Consider the following 15,139-nt stretch of genomic DNA (forward strand, 5'->3'; position numbering starts at 1 on the left):
ACATAGCTTATAATAAGTATCTTTAGAATCATCTTCAAATGTGTTAATCTGGCCGATTCTTTGAATAATAAAATGCATAATTCTTGTCAAATTTGGGATCACAGAGATTATCAATATAATTTTTTATCGTGAATATTTTACAAAAATTATCTCGTAATAAATTATACTAATGGTTTCATAAATGCGTTTAAAAATTAATAAACGTAAAAGATCTTAACACCACTGCACAGTTATGTACCGAAATATGACTATATTCTAAAACATTAGAGCGAGAGGTTTAAAAGAATACTATTTTATGTGACAAAAATACTTTATACAGTTATCAAATGTTTAAAATAACTATAAAAGATAATAAGGCTTCAAAATTATATAAATAGATTATCTACAACGTTTAAGGAGTGTCCAGGATTATGGTTTGAAAATACAATAAAAACTCAATTTTGACCTTTGACGAGCATGTCCCCCCTTAATGAATTTTGCCTAAATCGGCTATGAAAATGCTCCACGAACAACGTGTATTTTTTTCATCTCGGTGTTATAGAGATGACCGTATAATATACGTACAATTTACATGTCACCCTAATGGATTGGGTAAATTGCTAACAGTTATTCCTCTTATTATAGTCCATCTACCCTATGGAAATAATTATTTACTATTTTTTTACTGATTGCCTGAGATTAGATACAATTAATGTTCCGGTTAATGACGAAAGATAACTACCCGTATTTAGTGTAATCCTGATTACTTCCGAGGTTTTTTTTGTAATGATATTATGATCTAAATGAACACAGATAAAAAATAAAATGTTTATTATTACTTCTTGACTATTTGAGTATGTCGACGCGTAACCGGTTTCTGTAATATAGTATCATAATAATAATATTACCTCATTATATCGACAATTAAATCCCACCATAGACCAGATATACAGGAAATCTTATTGTCTAATCCACTGGTTCCCAACATATGGGTCACGTAAAAAAATATTGGTTTTGAACCAGATCGCACCTCTACTATGACAAGGTCCATTTTTAGATCCCTGACCTGACAGAATAAGAAGCTACACTGCCTACACTGGTACAAAATCTATTTTCTGCTTCCCTTGATGTTGCCATGAAGTATAAGATGATTTCTTGGAGCTGCAAACAATTCCTCGGCAGGTAACTTATTTCATGAAGAATTTCTGAAACAATTCTGAAGGTTATATCCAAATCGTTAACTGAATGCAAATTTATTCAAAGTCACATTTTAAATATTTTTGTAGGGAGTTCTTTGAAACAACCTAGTTAAATTATGTATTATTTATATATATTATATAAATGTATACATCATATTTTAGTACCTAGGACAATAATTGATGAAAATAATGATGCATAACATAAATGTGTCATAAATAAGATGTTTCAAAGAACACTTCTGTAAAATATTTCAAATGTGAGTTATTGTTCTGCATTCAGCTGACGATTAATGTTACCATGCTTGCCTTTGAGTTTTTCTATCATTTGCTTATATGTATCTCTGCAAGTGTGTAAATTCAACGCATCTTTATTTGAAATCCAAGACAAGAAAAAGATTAAATGTCGAGGATGGTATGAGGTTGGCAGTAACGAAAATTCAACCGCGAATTTTGAAGCTGGTTAACGAGTACAATGTCAATCGTCGCATTAAATATGTCGTACGTTGAAATTATATCGAATTATATTATACTGAAAAATTTACTTTCACCGCGTTTTATTTATCTTATTACAAGGCTTTTTACATTGTGTCACTTGGCTTCTATAAAAATGGGGTCATGACTCGAAAAAGGTTGGGAATATGTGGTCTAACCAATCAGTTTGATTATATATTATTTTCATCATAGTAAAAAAATACTAGTAAGAATCGAATGTCTACTGTTAGTATTAATACTTCAATCATTGCTTTTCATGTGTGTAATGTAGATGTATTTCATTATAATTATATTATGTATCTACGAGTATTTGAAGAGTAGATACAGTTTTTCTTTGTAACAAAATACTACATTATTTAAATACATTGCTTATAATATTATATACTAATAGGTACTGTCTGTAGATATTTTAAAGTATCAACGACAAAGCCAGTACACATCAATACACAAGGTAACGATCATTTTAATCTGTGTTTATATTTTTATACCGTGCTTATATTATTTCTGAATTGGTTAGTGCGCACGATAATTTTTTGAAAATATTTACACATTTACCCTATTTTACCTATGTACTAATAAACTTAGGTTTATTATATGCGGTTAATTTTATATATACGGTATAATAAGAGATATATATTATACTGTAATTTTCTCTTAATAAGTTGATTGTGTCACGATCTGTATGGCATGATGCACCATTTTGTTAAAACCACATATCGTCCAGATCAAAATCATGCCAGAAAAAATCAGTAATCATATTTCTGTAGCGTTCTCCATTGACAGTGACTGCATTGCCATTTTCGTATTAAAAAAAATAAGGTCCAATTACATCTCCAGATCATAAATCACACCAAACTGCTAATTTTTGTGAATGTAAAAGTATTTCAAAAATAGCATGTGGGTTTTCATTACTCCAAATACGAAATAATTGTGGTTATTTACGATTTTACGAAGGCAATTAATGAGCTTCATCGCTGAAGATGATTTTTTCATGTAGTAAGTCTGTTTCAAGTTGCTCTAAAGACCAATCATATTATACTTAAATCAAAGTATTTAAGGAATATTTTGGCAGTATCTACACGACATGGAATCATGTACTTATGTAATTAACTAATTATTCGATAAATCTGAAAATATGTTGGAATGTCATAGTAGAAGTGTGTGAAGTCACTTGCAACTAGCTTAATTAGTAGGTAGTGCCAGAGCTCTTTTTTGCTTAAATTTTATACATTTAGGCCATAGATAATAGATTTAAGCTCCACCTCTATAATGGAAGAAGGTTTTTTACAACAGTTAGATACTAATATATCAGAATAAATGATTTGCGATACATAATAATATAATATATATCACGTTTGTGTGAGTGTTTGATCGATTACGTGACAATAATAATGATTGAATTTGAGTTTAATAATTACAAGATAAAAATAACTTTTTATATACCACGTTTTTAAATTTTATGTTTAATCATATAAACTTGACAATTCTATGTATTAATAAATACTTTTTTTGTACTTGATAGAAATACTGAATAAATATAGAATACTGAAATGTCATTTTGACATTTCATATTAATTTCTATAGTAACACACGTATATATTAATAATTTAGTTGCTAGGACCTCCTTAGCAACCAATAATAGTGTTTTACTTTTGACGGATTTATTCCGAAATAACTTTCCAAGCAAAACAGAATTAACTGAAAATAAATTCAATTCTGCTTAAAGATGGCTAAAAGTATTAAAATAATGCTTCGTTATCGTGTTCTGATAAATATTCGAAAAGTTTCAAATGTCTAGCTAGTCGGCAAGTTGGTTGAAAATCGATTGCAAGATTTGGATAAACAAGAAACGAGCTAGTAAAAACGCAGTAAAATAGAATAGAATCAAGATATTAAGATATGTTTTCTTAGTAAATTCAAAAATTTATATTTTTGTATAGTTTGTACCTACCTTCCTACCGAAAAAACTAATTATATTACCTAGTAGTTAGTATTTTTTGGGAAGTGAGATGGAATAAGGAACAGGCAGGGTAGGTTGGTTTGACTTCCAAATGAATAACTAAGAATTTGGTGCGTGAATGAAATGAACCCTGGTTTTATTATTATCTCCTTCCAAATAAATATCAATTTAATTATTACAGATAAGTTTACAGATTATAATTTAGATGCGTGAAATCACGAGTATGCGTTCTGATGAATTGCGAAGTTCGATCGGGCGAAGCAGAACGACAACCTTACGGTTAAATCTTTGATAACTGACTGACCATGTTGCTTTCTTCTACTGAGTGTTTTATAGTAATTCGATACAATAGAAAATGCTGCTATCAACTACTTGAATATTTTTCATAATCATGCTTATGAGGTTTATTGTGCAATGCATGATTCGTCTCATAAATTATAAATAATTGATTTTAATTTGAACAATTATGCAGTTTTAATGGTTGAGCAAGATTGATTTTCATACAAACAACTTGTGTGCATATCATGGTAAACTTACATAGCATTATTTCCTAATTTGCGATATTATAGATTAATTGAATTATTATATTATTTTGCTAAATTAGCTTTATGTTGAAATTTGATTGACTCACATAAATCGCTTGTTTTGCAATTTTAACAATATTATGTTGCAAGATAAATTGTAGTTATAAATTAATGGTTTCCTGCCAAGTCATGCTGGATGGTAGGGTATTCACCCCTACAAATATTATGTGGGTACCTACCTATGTAGGTACATTCATACGCCGTACACTTTTATATTATTATGCATTCGTTATGATTTTCATCGCGTGCTTGCGTAAAAAGATAATATTATTATGAAAATAAATAGAATTGGATTAGGTAAATTAATAATTTAAAACTAGGAAATGGTACATACGTGTGGCGTTGACTGTGAAATCAGCTGTTCATATTTTATAGTTGACTTTATTCCACACAGCCAGTCCGATAATATTCGCGCAAACAAGCCGGAACGTACGTCTTTTCAATATCCGCCAGTTTACGCGGTCAAAGACCGTTTTCTTGTTTTCTAGCGAGTGGCAGCTGTCATTGTTAGAATTGTTAGATTTTTGAGTCGTATTAGTGAATCGGTTAATCGTTCAGTCATTAAAAAGTGATAACTTAAACATTGTGCTACACACTGGCGTAATTCATTAGTGATTTGTCAAAATAATTACCTAGTGTTACTAAAAAAAAGTTGTTTACGATAATGTTTTCGGCACAGATCATTTCAAAATTCTACCACCAGAGCGCGCTGCCTGTACTGTCAACATGGTTGGCACGATACTCCGTACGTTTGAAACTTGATGTCAAAAGTTTTTTTCATATTGAAAACTTGATATTATATTATAAATTTTTGTGGAAATATTTACCAGCGTGTGCTTGCGTTGTATCGTCTTTCATTTACAGTTAATAATATGCTTTGATAGTAGTTTTGAACGCTTTTAATAAATTCATGTGGTAATTAATTTGGTATTCCTTGCTTCCAATTTTGTATGAGAAAATATTTTTTATTGTGGATAAATAATGATCGCATGGAAACAATTTAAATTTGGGGCGAATTAATTCATTTAAAATTTCATTTCATAGGGAGAAAACATACTAACAAGAGATTTATCTTACTTTATTACCTACTTAAATCAAAAGTAGATGTTATTGATACACATAGCACCTAGTTATAACTTATGCATGCATCAATATTTTTTTTAAAACAAATTATTATTTATTCCTATACGTAGGCCAAATCAAATCGGATTACTGGTAGAGCAATTATTCAAAATGGGTCTTAGTAGGTATATTATTGATGAATTTAATAACACGCAAAAATTTGAGTACCTACTTATTCCACTTTTATTATTTAATAAGTTGAAAATGTCCCTCTTAGGCGGACGCAGTGACGTCCCTAGATAAAATGCCGCCCCTAGGCAACGCCAAAATGCCGCCTCATTTTTAATACATTTTTTTTATCATCCTTTCACGAGTCCAATATCTAAGAAATGTATTGTATGGATACATTACCAACATAATATCAGACTAATTATTCGCAAATTTGCACGTGTAGTTTCTGGTCACCCAAGACGTCGAAGGGCAACGGGAGTAAACTAGACATCGGATAAACAAAAAATAAAGTCCTGTTTAACCTTTTATGTTAGTTAATACATTATGTTTCCGACCAGTAAGCTGAACGTTTAATGGAAATAGTTTCGTTATTACTAAGTTTATGTGGCTATTTCTCCTCGATTTGCCGCCCTTCAAGTAACTGCCGCCCCCAAGCGACGCTCAATCTGCCTACCCCCACGGGACGTCACTGGGTGGACGAAACCGGTCCAGATTTATTAAAATAATACAAGTGGAATAAGTACTAAAATTTTTGCGTTTTATTAAATTAATCAATAATACAATGCAGTTCCACCATGAATTGACAGTTAACACAATAAAAGAAAAAAAAATCAGTACTTACCTAGTTATAATTATGTAAATTACAAATTTTACAGGAGAGCTGAAAACAAATTCTTGGAATTAAAATTTTGGTTTTACACTTTTAGTTCCAATAATAACCATTTTATCTGCAGCATTAAATAATAGGATATAGAATAATATAGATCTGATTTCATGGAACACCTTCATTTTAAAGATTTGTACCTATGTGAAGATAAAAATATAATATAAATAATAATATAACCGATTGAAAATTTACAAATAAAGGTAAACGGTTTTTTATTTATTTTTTCATTAGCATTATTTAATGAATAATATTATGCACTTTTTATATGTTAGGTACTTATTTATATTTTTATATTGCAGTTAATCGCAAAAAAATATTTTGCTAGGGATGCGCAAATGCGATAAAATTATCGATATTGTAAATATTTATTTTCTGTGTAAACCTGAAATTCAGCTTCTAATAAAGAATGACTTCGACCCATTGACACCTACAAATGGGTCAAAGAAAGTATATCAGGAATATGCAGTGTCCATACGCTAGATACAAGTAAAATATAATTATTATATTCAAATTCAAATTAAATAATTACATACAATATTTATTTAAATTCTTTGTATGCCAAATGTATTAAGTACACTAAATGTGGAGGCGCTCGTCACTAAATGGCCAATACCGTTATGTTATAATAGAGGTGATAAGTCTGTAGATGCATTAATATGTTAAATGCTGTTAAATTATTATTATTATAATATAGTAGATATACCTTGGTATTGTCATAAGTTAACTTGTTAAAACCTCCGATGTGACATGATTGAAATTTTATGGGCGACACAGAATTACTTTATCACCATAACAATTAAGGCATGCTATTTTTTGTAATAATTCGTTATGCATATAAAAAACAGGTCGTAGGGGCTCATAATCATCGAGTGTTTGTAATATTATAATTATTATATAAGTATTACTATCTTGTTAACGACTTGTTAATGAGCGATGTTACATAAGAAGTTTCTTTTAACACAATGCTTACGGGTCCTTTTAATTAATTTTGTAATTAACGTGCTAATTTGCATTTGAAAAGTAATTAGCAAAAACGCAATTTTGTGCGGCCCGTAAGCTATGGTATTAAGCGTATTTGTGGTGGTATATTATAATGTAAGATTGAGGGTTTTACTAAATAATTTATGTGAAATAATATAAACGAGCATAATAATATTAAAAAAAACAATATGATATAACTATTGTAATATCGGTGGTTTTAACAGTGCAACGACGATAATCATATGATGAGATTCAAAGTGATTTTCTATTTTGTTATAGGTATGAGATAAAAAAAAATATAAAACATAAACTTATTTTTCCAATAATTACAATTATTTTTTATAAAAATATGAATACCTATTAGGGGCCGTCCACATGTGACTACTTCCACGATTTTGGCTATTTTTAACCCCCCCACATCGTCACATTTCGTCACATAACCTTTTACGCTCCTGTCTATATTACGTCACATTTTTGACAACCCCCCTTGAATGTTAAAAAATGTTTTTTTTATATTTATCGTTAAATATTTTTTGGTTTACTTTGTGACGTCACATTTTTTCTGACCTCACCCCATCGTCACAAATCATCGCATTATATCAGACCCCCTTAGAGCGTGATGATATTCCACATATTATGTGGACGGCCCTTAATACTTCATCGGTTATTACTGCATGCATGGATGCATGATTATAATCGTGACTGAATATTAATTCTTTGATTGTTTGTGCGGCCTTGTTTATGGGATTTTTTGCTGCTTTAAAAACATTTTAAAATTCGAACTTCGTTCCATGTAAGTACTTATTATTTTGCATCTCATTTCCATATCGAAGAGTTTTACGTTGGCTTAGCAGCTATGATAGGTATTTATTTAATCATTTAAATATTAAACGGTGTTTAACCAATTTATTTGGTTACTTTAGCACATAACTGAATTAGAAAACCAACATCTGGTAAGAATATCTTTCATTATTGTAGATAGAACATTATAATGTTGAAAATACATGTTTTTTTTATTTTATATTGACCATATATACCTACAGTTATTCGAAATTTACCGAGCCTTTGACTGCGACTCGCTGACATATCGCCTCTTCTCTTCTAGAAGGGGATCCGCCGATCAGATCCTCACCCCTTTTCTGTCAAAGAACTTTACAATTTTGCCAAGCTCTTCCGTCTTACCCACCGCCAGGGCACGTCTCAATTCGACGCCATTCTCTTATATATCCGTTATTCGCAGCTGTACTCTGTGACGTTCATATTTAGGGCATTGTACTGCTATATGTAAAATTTCCTCTAAAACTAAAACATCACATTCATCGCAGAGCTGCGAATCGCTTCTTCTTATGAGGGCATCAAATCTTTTACCCATTGTGTGCCCTGATCTCCGCAACAGTATTACCTTCAGCTCGTTCCTCCTCAAATGAGACTCTACAAACCAGGGCACCAACCGTGGTGATGGCAGAATAGACTTACTCCATTTTCCCTTTTCTAATGATGCCCTATGGTGAAAATCTATCCACATGCTTTGGCATATTGTCTTTATAGCCTCATTCCAGTTCAGGTTTTCTAGTATCCACTGATATGGCACCCCTAAATGGCCTGCTTCCTTTTCCAGATCGTCCGCCTTTCATTGCCCTCAATACCCATGTGCGATGGGATCCATTGAAGGCATAGATCTCCTCCTCTATTTTTTTTGGCGTCGATCTGGTCAAGGATGTGGTATGTTAAGCTTTTACTGTGATGTGAGCGAGTAGCTGCCGCAAGATGTTGTAAAGCGCTTTTGGAGTCTGTTAATATGACAGCGGATTGCGCACAGAAGTCATATTTGAAGAAGTGTATTTAAACATACATGTTCAAAATTCACGACTAACTGGCCCAATTAGTCACGTATGTCTTTTTTGTGAATACAATTTTAAACTACATAATACAAATATATAAAATATAGTCAATGGAATAATTTCAGGGGCGGCGACAATGTATTTATTTTAATTTAAAAAACTTATATAATATCTTCATATTATTACCAATACCATAAAAATAATTAAAATATATATCGTTTACAGATGAATACTTTATCGTTATTACGTACTTATATATACTATCAAATTAATTCAGTTAAGTAAAGAAGGTATGGTCTGATTAAATTGATAAAATGATAAAAAGTGATAAAATTAATTTGATAAAATTTCCTGTGTAACAAAAAATATGCAATATAATTTAAGAAAATAATGATTAGTTGGTAAATACATTAAATTAAGATTTATTTCATTATTTTTGAAAAAAAAAATGTCTGGGGACTATCCCTTTTTACCCATAAGGTAGAGATGTCCCTGAACATGCGATATATAATATATATGTACCGATTGTCTGATATGACTCCTAAAAATATTGAGTAATGACTAGATTTTATTTTTAGAGCACAATGGCGCGGGTAAGAATAAAACAAGGAGAGTTGCAAGGGAAGATGGAAAATTTACCATCCGGTAGTACCTATGCAAGCTTTAAAGGTATACCCTATGCCAAACCACCTGTGGGGCCTTTGCGATTCATGGTTAGTAATATTTGTTTTAAATTAGTATAAATTATAATAATTCAACTCATTGTTGACATCAATATTGTGACCACACTGAAATTAGATTCGATATACATAAAAAGTTTTTCATGCTACTTATATACGTTTTTTTAAATCGATATTTTAAAATTAAATATCAAACTCATTATAACTATAACTTATTCAAAATCGTTTATGTTTTCTCTATCTATAACTACACTTTAATGATAAACATAACCTTACAACAGTAGGCAATAAAAAGATGAGCCACTGTACATTTAATAAGTTTTTTTTTAATTGTAAATTTATTTTTGACATTAAAAAGTAATTATTTTTGTTTGCATTGTTGCTAGATACGTATTAATTGTATACAGTTTAAGATGCAAATTATCAATAAATTATTTTTAATTCAAGATTGAATGTCAACTCAAGATTGAATTCAACGGCTAGGTAGCTCTAGTAGGCAGAGCATTCACATTAAAAAGTCGCAATAAATACAATAATTATGAATTGAATAGATTATTTTTATAATATCTTGGAGACATCAAATCAAGTGCCGTAACATATATTTTTTTTGTTATAACTATCACAGTAAGTTTATATTTTTTATAGGCACCATTGAGACCAGATCCTTGGGACGGAGTCAAAGATGCAACTGAGCATGGAGCTGTCTGCCCTCAGTTTGATACTATCACCCACGCTATACAGGAAGGTAGCGAAGATTGCTTATTTCTTAATGTCTATACCCCGAACGTACAGGGTCCACCAAAGCCTGTCATGGTATTTTTCTATGGAGGCGCTTTCGCTTCAGGGTCTGGAGACTCTGATATGTACGGGCCAGAATATCTCGTTGACGAAGGAGTTATACTTATAACTGTTAATTACAGATTAGAGGTATTAGGGTTTCTATCACTCGATACAAAAGATGTTCCCGGAAATGCTGGCATTAAAGACCAAGTAGCGGCATTACGATGGGTCAAGGAAAATGTATCTCAATTTGGAGGTGACACAAATAATATCACAGTATTTGGAGAGAGTGCTGGAGGAGCTTCAGCCACTTTTCATATGGTGTCTCCAATGTCCAAGGGATTGTTCAATAAAGTGATGACTCAAAGTGGTTCAATTTTTAACGAATGGTCCGTTTCTTCGGGAGCAAAAGAAAGAGCATTTAGACTGGGCAAACTTTTGGGCAAAGAAACAAATGATACGGATGAACTACTCCAGTATCTAAGAAGTGTACCAGCAACTGATCTAATTAAAGTTACTATGGCTACATTGACACCTGGTGAAAAATTTCGTGGACTTCCCATGCATTTTGTACCAATTGTTGAAAAACAGTTTGACGGCACTGAATGCTTCCTCCCAAAACCTACTAAGCAATTGTTCAATGATCACTGTGAAAAGGTTCCACTTCTAATAGGGTATAACAACTTAGAAGGAATCGCCCTACTGTCAAATAACTTGAAAAAATGTAATTTATTTAACGATACTTTCGAAAGAAAAGTACCATGGGATATTGTTCAGCATGTCAAACCAGAACAATTAAAAGAAATTGCTGCGAAAATAAAAGAGTTTTATTATGGCAGTAAAGGAATGACAAAAGACTCAGTAATGGAAACCTTGGATTTGGAGTCTGACTATAACTTTAATTTCAGTATTTTAAACTTTGCCATCGCTGTTGATCAGCTCTCAAAGCATCCAGTATATTTTTATAAATTTTGTATCGACGGAGAATTAAATTTGATGAAAAGGGTGTTGGGACATGAGACAATTCCTGGAGCATGTCACGCGGATGATTTATTTTACATCTTTAAAACTGGAATGGATGTCACCGAAGGTTCGGACAGTTGGATCGCAATCAGAAGAATGGCGCGAATGTGGGCTAATTTTGCCAAATTTGGGTAAGTTCTGTTTTTTTATAATTCGATTTTTTTGTCCAATTAGAATAAAAATTTTTAGCTTGTAGGAATCTCATTTTAGTTGATATGGTATACCTTCCATGAATACAGGTGTTTCATGCTTGAATCACCCAACCCTGCTCTTCTATATTTTACCATAGCATTATCAAAATCAAGAATATTTGTTTTCTCAAGATTCTCGAAAATTTTGCCAATAAAAACAAAATCAAAATCAAGGCTTTTTTTTTTTTACAGAGAAATCAAATTTTCTTGAAAAATACCAGTTGCGGTCGGTAGACGAGCCTGGTAACAATTTCTTGAAGATGTCGTTGATGATTTCTTGAGAAATGAGAAGTCTCGAAGTTTAGGAAAATATTTTTCGACATTCTAGATTGCCCTTTTCTGAATTTGTATTATATATCACAACGTCTACCTTTGACCCATGGATTTTACAACGTTTTTCTTAGCTCATATTCAGGCTCAGGTTCTTTGTCCGATACAAATCTTAAATCGATTTTTAACTAACTTCCCGACTAGCTAGACATATGAAACTTTTAGAATATATCAGAACACGATGCTATTTTTGCACAATTTTTTGATTGTTGATCGTTTCAGCTAGTCAAGTCAAGTTTATATGATTCAACAGAAAATTTAAAAACGTTGTATATAACAAGTTCTTTTTACCTTGTAATTATTTAGACTGACGTTCTATATATTACTCCACTGTGGGTGATAAAGTAAATCGGGTTTTTGAAAATAATCCAACGGAAGTCTATTATACATACATTGCTATTATTTTTTTTAAATATAGACCTACCTGAATTATTATTGATATAGTATAGTGACTGTTAAGTTTTAAGTTAGCCTCTAGCGTTATTGCTTTAACTTTGCAAATATTCTAATTATGCTAATTACTGAATGCTTGTAATGTAAAATGAACAATAGTATAATAATTAACATGAACCGTTTTTCCTTTTCACAGAGATCCAACTCCAGAAAAAGACGACCTGTTGCCAGTGAAATGGAAACCCTTGAACGGAAATGAAATGAATTTCCTCGAAATAGATTCTGAACTAAGACCTGGACAATATCCTGACCGAAAACGACACGAATTTTGGCTCGATCTTTATAAAAATGTTTTCGGAGACAAAACACCGAAAAGCAATTTATAACATATTTTAATGTTTAGTAATTAATATTTAATATTAGCAATACATGGATGATAATGAATAAGGTATTATTATATAATATATCTATTTGATATAATTATATTATGTAAGTAGAAAAAGATAATTTATTTGTTTTGAAATGTTTTAGTATGGTGTTCTTTTAACTACAATAAAGTATTTTTATTTTTATTGATTTATATGTATATAATATTATATTTATTTTATACCTATCTATATAGTGAAAATTTACAAATCTTGTTTATTTGAAAATTCAATAAACTATGAAATCATTTTATAAAAAAAATAATAACAATAATATTCTTGTGTCATTAGGAAAATAATAATGAAATATTATGGACAACTTTCAATAGTTGTTATATCTAAAAACAGAAGATTTTTTGTATTTTGATATTGTAAATACTGGATACGTCGCTGTTTACAAAATAGGTAAGGAGTAGTGTCGAATAAATTATTTAAGGGGGAACGATGTTTTTCTGCCTTTTAGGTATATACACTGATATGACGTTTATACTTCATAATACAATTTTAATATACTGGTAGGTACAGTGTGACAGGTTCTTTTAAATTGAATCGGGGGAACACATGGGTCATCAAGAAGGTTAAAGTAAGTATTAGTCAATGTTACGGAGGAAGGGTATTTATCACACAAGAATAGAACCAGTGTTAATGGGTAGAGTTACGGATTGCAATACCGAATTAAAATGTCAATACCGGTTTTTCGGTATTTCTTAATTAATACCGGTATTCGAAAAAATAGAAGTAGGTGCTTATCAATAAATATAGATATTAAAATCTTTTTAAACTATTATTTTATAGCAAAAACCTACATACCTACATTTATTATGTTGACATTTAAAAATATATCATCATAATTGTAAAACTAGTGATTTTTTACAAATAATTTGAATATATTGATAATTTTAACTAAAGCCCTCAAAACTTCATCAAGTGCAAGTGAAGTCCCGGCTGCAGGAATAGTATTTACAATCTTGGTTTACTGATGCTAAGTTAGTGGTTTAAATTATTATACTTATTTATTTCTCAATTAATTAGATCAGAAATGCAGGTACTTTTTTTTCGACCATGTCCGATCCTAATAAGATCACACGGGCCTCCACAAAGTAGAGGTTTGTATTAACAAATTTTGTTTTTATGAGAAATGGATGTCAGCCACTCGCTCAAACTATTAGGTCCATACTCTGGCTCATAAACAAATTGACAACCAATATTATGTGTACTTGTCAGACGCAAGATTCGTGCCTAGGACCCACGACGTTATAGGCCGATGCTTAAGCCGCGCGGCCATCGCGGGGAGTGGGGGTCGCAGATACTTACGTAAGTATTATTATATTAATATTTCTTATATTAGTAAAAAAAAAACAATATATTATAAATCCTATTCACCTGTATATTTTATAACTTGGTAGTTGACACCTGTTTAATTCATATGGTGAGCTTTATCAAGTATGCCTACCAAAAGTTAACGTTAGGGAGTACTTATAATAATATGTAATATTAGAGTTAATGGACATTATTATTATAAGGTACTAGGGTATTAATAACGAAAAAGTAACTTGTGTGATTTTCATTAAACAATAACTTTAAAATTCTTCATTACACGAATAAAGTATGCTCAAAACAGATTAGAATTCCTAAAAATAAATAGAAATGTCTATAGCATAACACAATTTTAAAAATTTATTGCCCTCCTTCCTATCTATAACGAATTTCCCATTCAACAATAATTATTGTAGCTTGAAAAGTTTATCAGATTAGAAATAACAAACTAACAATGAATCAAAAATAAATTAATTTGAAAAGCGAAGTGAGGTTATTTAACCAAAAACATTTGTAACCGTTTTCAGATTATTTTCAATATATTTAGGTACTGTCTTTATAGAAAAAAGTTTTTTCAACACAGTTATCAGAAAACACTAACACTAAGAAAATATCGTATGTTGCTTGGAATATTACGGTAAATCTTGCTATAATGTTACTTCTAATGTCATAGTGTTCTTGATATTTAATGTACTAAACATAGTTTTTTCAGACAAATTGTATATTATATTGTATAAAACACTATGAAAAATATTGCTTAGATCTGTGATTTTCCTGAGCACCTGAAAATAATGTACTTATTTTGCAAAATATATCATTCTGAGTTAAGAGCAACACCGTTAATATTTATTTTGGATTCATTTTGACAAGAAGTCATTATTTGATTAATATAACATGCAGTTCATTATAAATACGTATTATATTATTTTATTAAAATTATGAATATATGTAAATAAGATTTAGGAATGTTAGATTCTTTATTATTAAAAGTATACAGTTTTCAA

General features: G+C 30.6%; 1 protein-coding gene across 3 annotated transcripts; it reads left to right on the forward strand.

The window, feature by feature from the left end:
- The first annotated feature begins 4,672 nt into the window (after nt 1-4,672).
- On the forward strand, nt 4,673-12,940 carry LOC147078552 (esterase FE4-like). 3 transcript variants are annotated; one of them, XM_085957348.1, is made up of 5 exons: nt 4,673-4,959; nt 6,164-6,374; nt 9,575-9,709; nt 10,322-11,610; nt 12,590-12,940. In XM_085957348.1, the coding sequence occupies exons 3-5, from the start codon at nt 9,581-9,583 to the stop codon at nt 12,777-12,779; spliced, it is 1,608 nt and encodes a 535-aa protein (XP_085813474.1). In that variant the 5' UTR covers nt 4,673-4,959; nt 6,164-6,374; nt 9,575-9,580; the 3' UTR covers nt 12,780-12,940. The 3 variants fall into 3 exon arrangements, with proteins under 3 accessions (XP_085813474.1, XP_085813468.1, XP_085813464.1); XM_085957342.1 differs by lacking the exon at nt 6,164-6,374 and having other exon boundaries at nt 4,673-4,984; XM_085957338.1 differs by lacking the exon at nt 6,164-6,374.
- The last annotated feature ends 2,199 nt before the right edge of the window (nt 12,941-15,139 follow it).

This window comes from Rhyacophila brunnea, unplaced genomic scaffold, assembly GCF_057557595.1.
Source record: "Rhyacophila brunnea isolate RB1 unplaced genomic scaffold, BYU_Rbru_1.0 scaffold_11, whole genome shotgun sequence".
Taxonomy (NCBI): domain Eukaryota; kingdom Metazoa; phylum Arthropoda; class Insecta; order Trichoptera; family Rhyacophilidae; genus Rhyacophila; species Rhyacophila brunnea.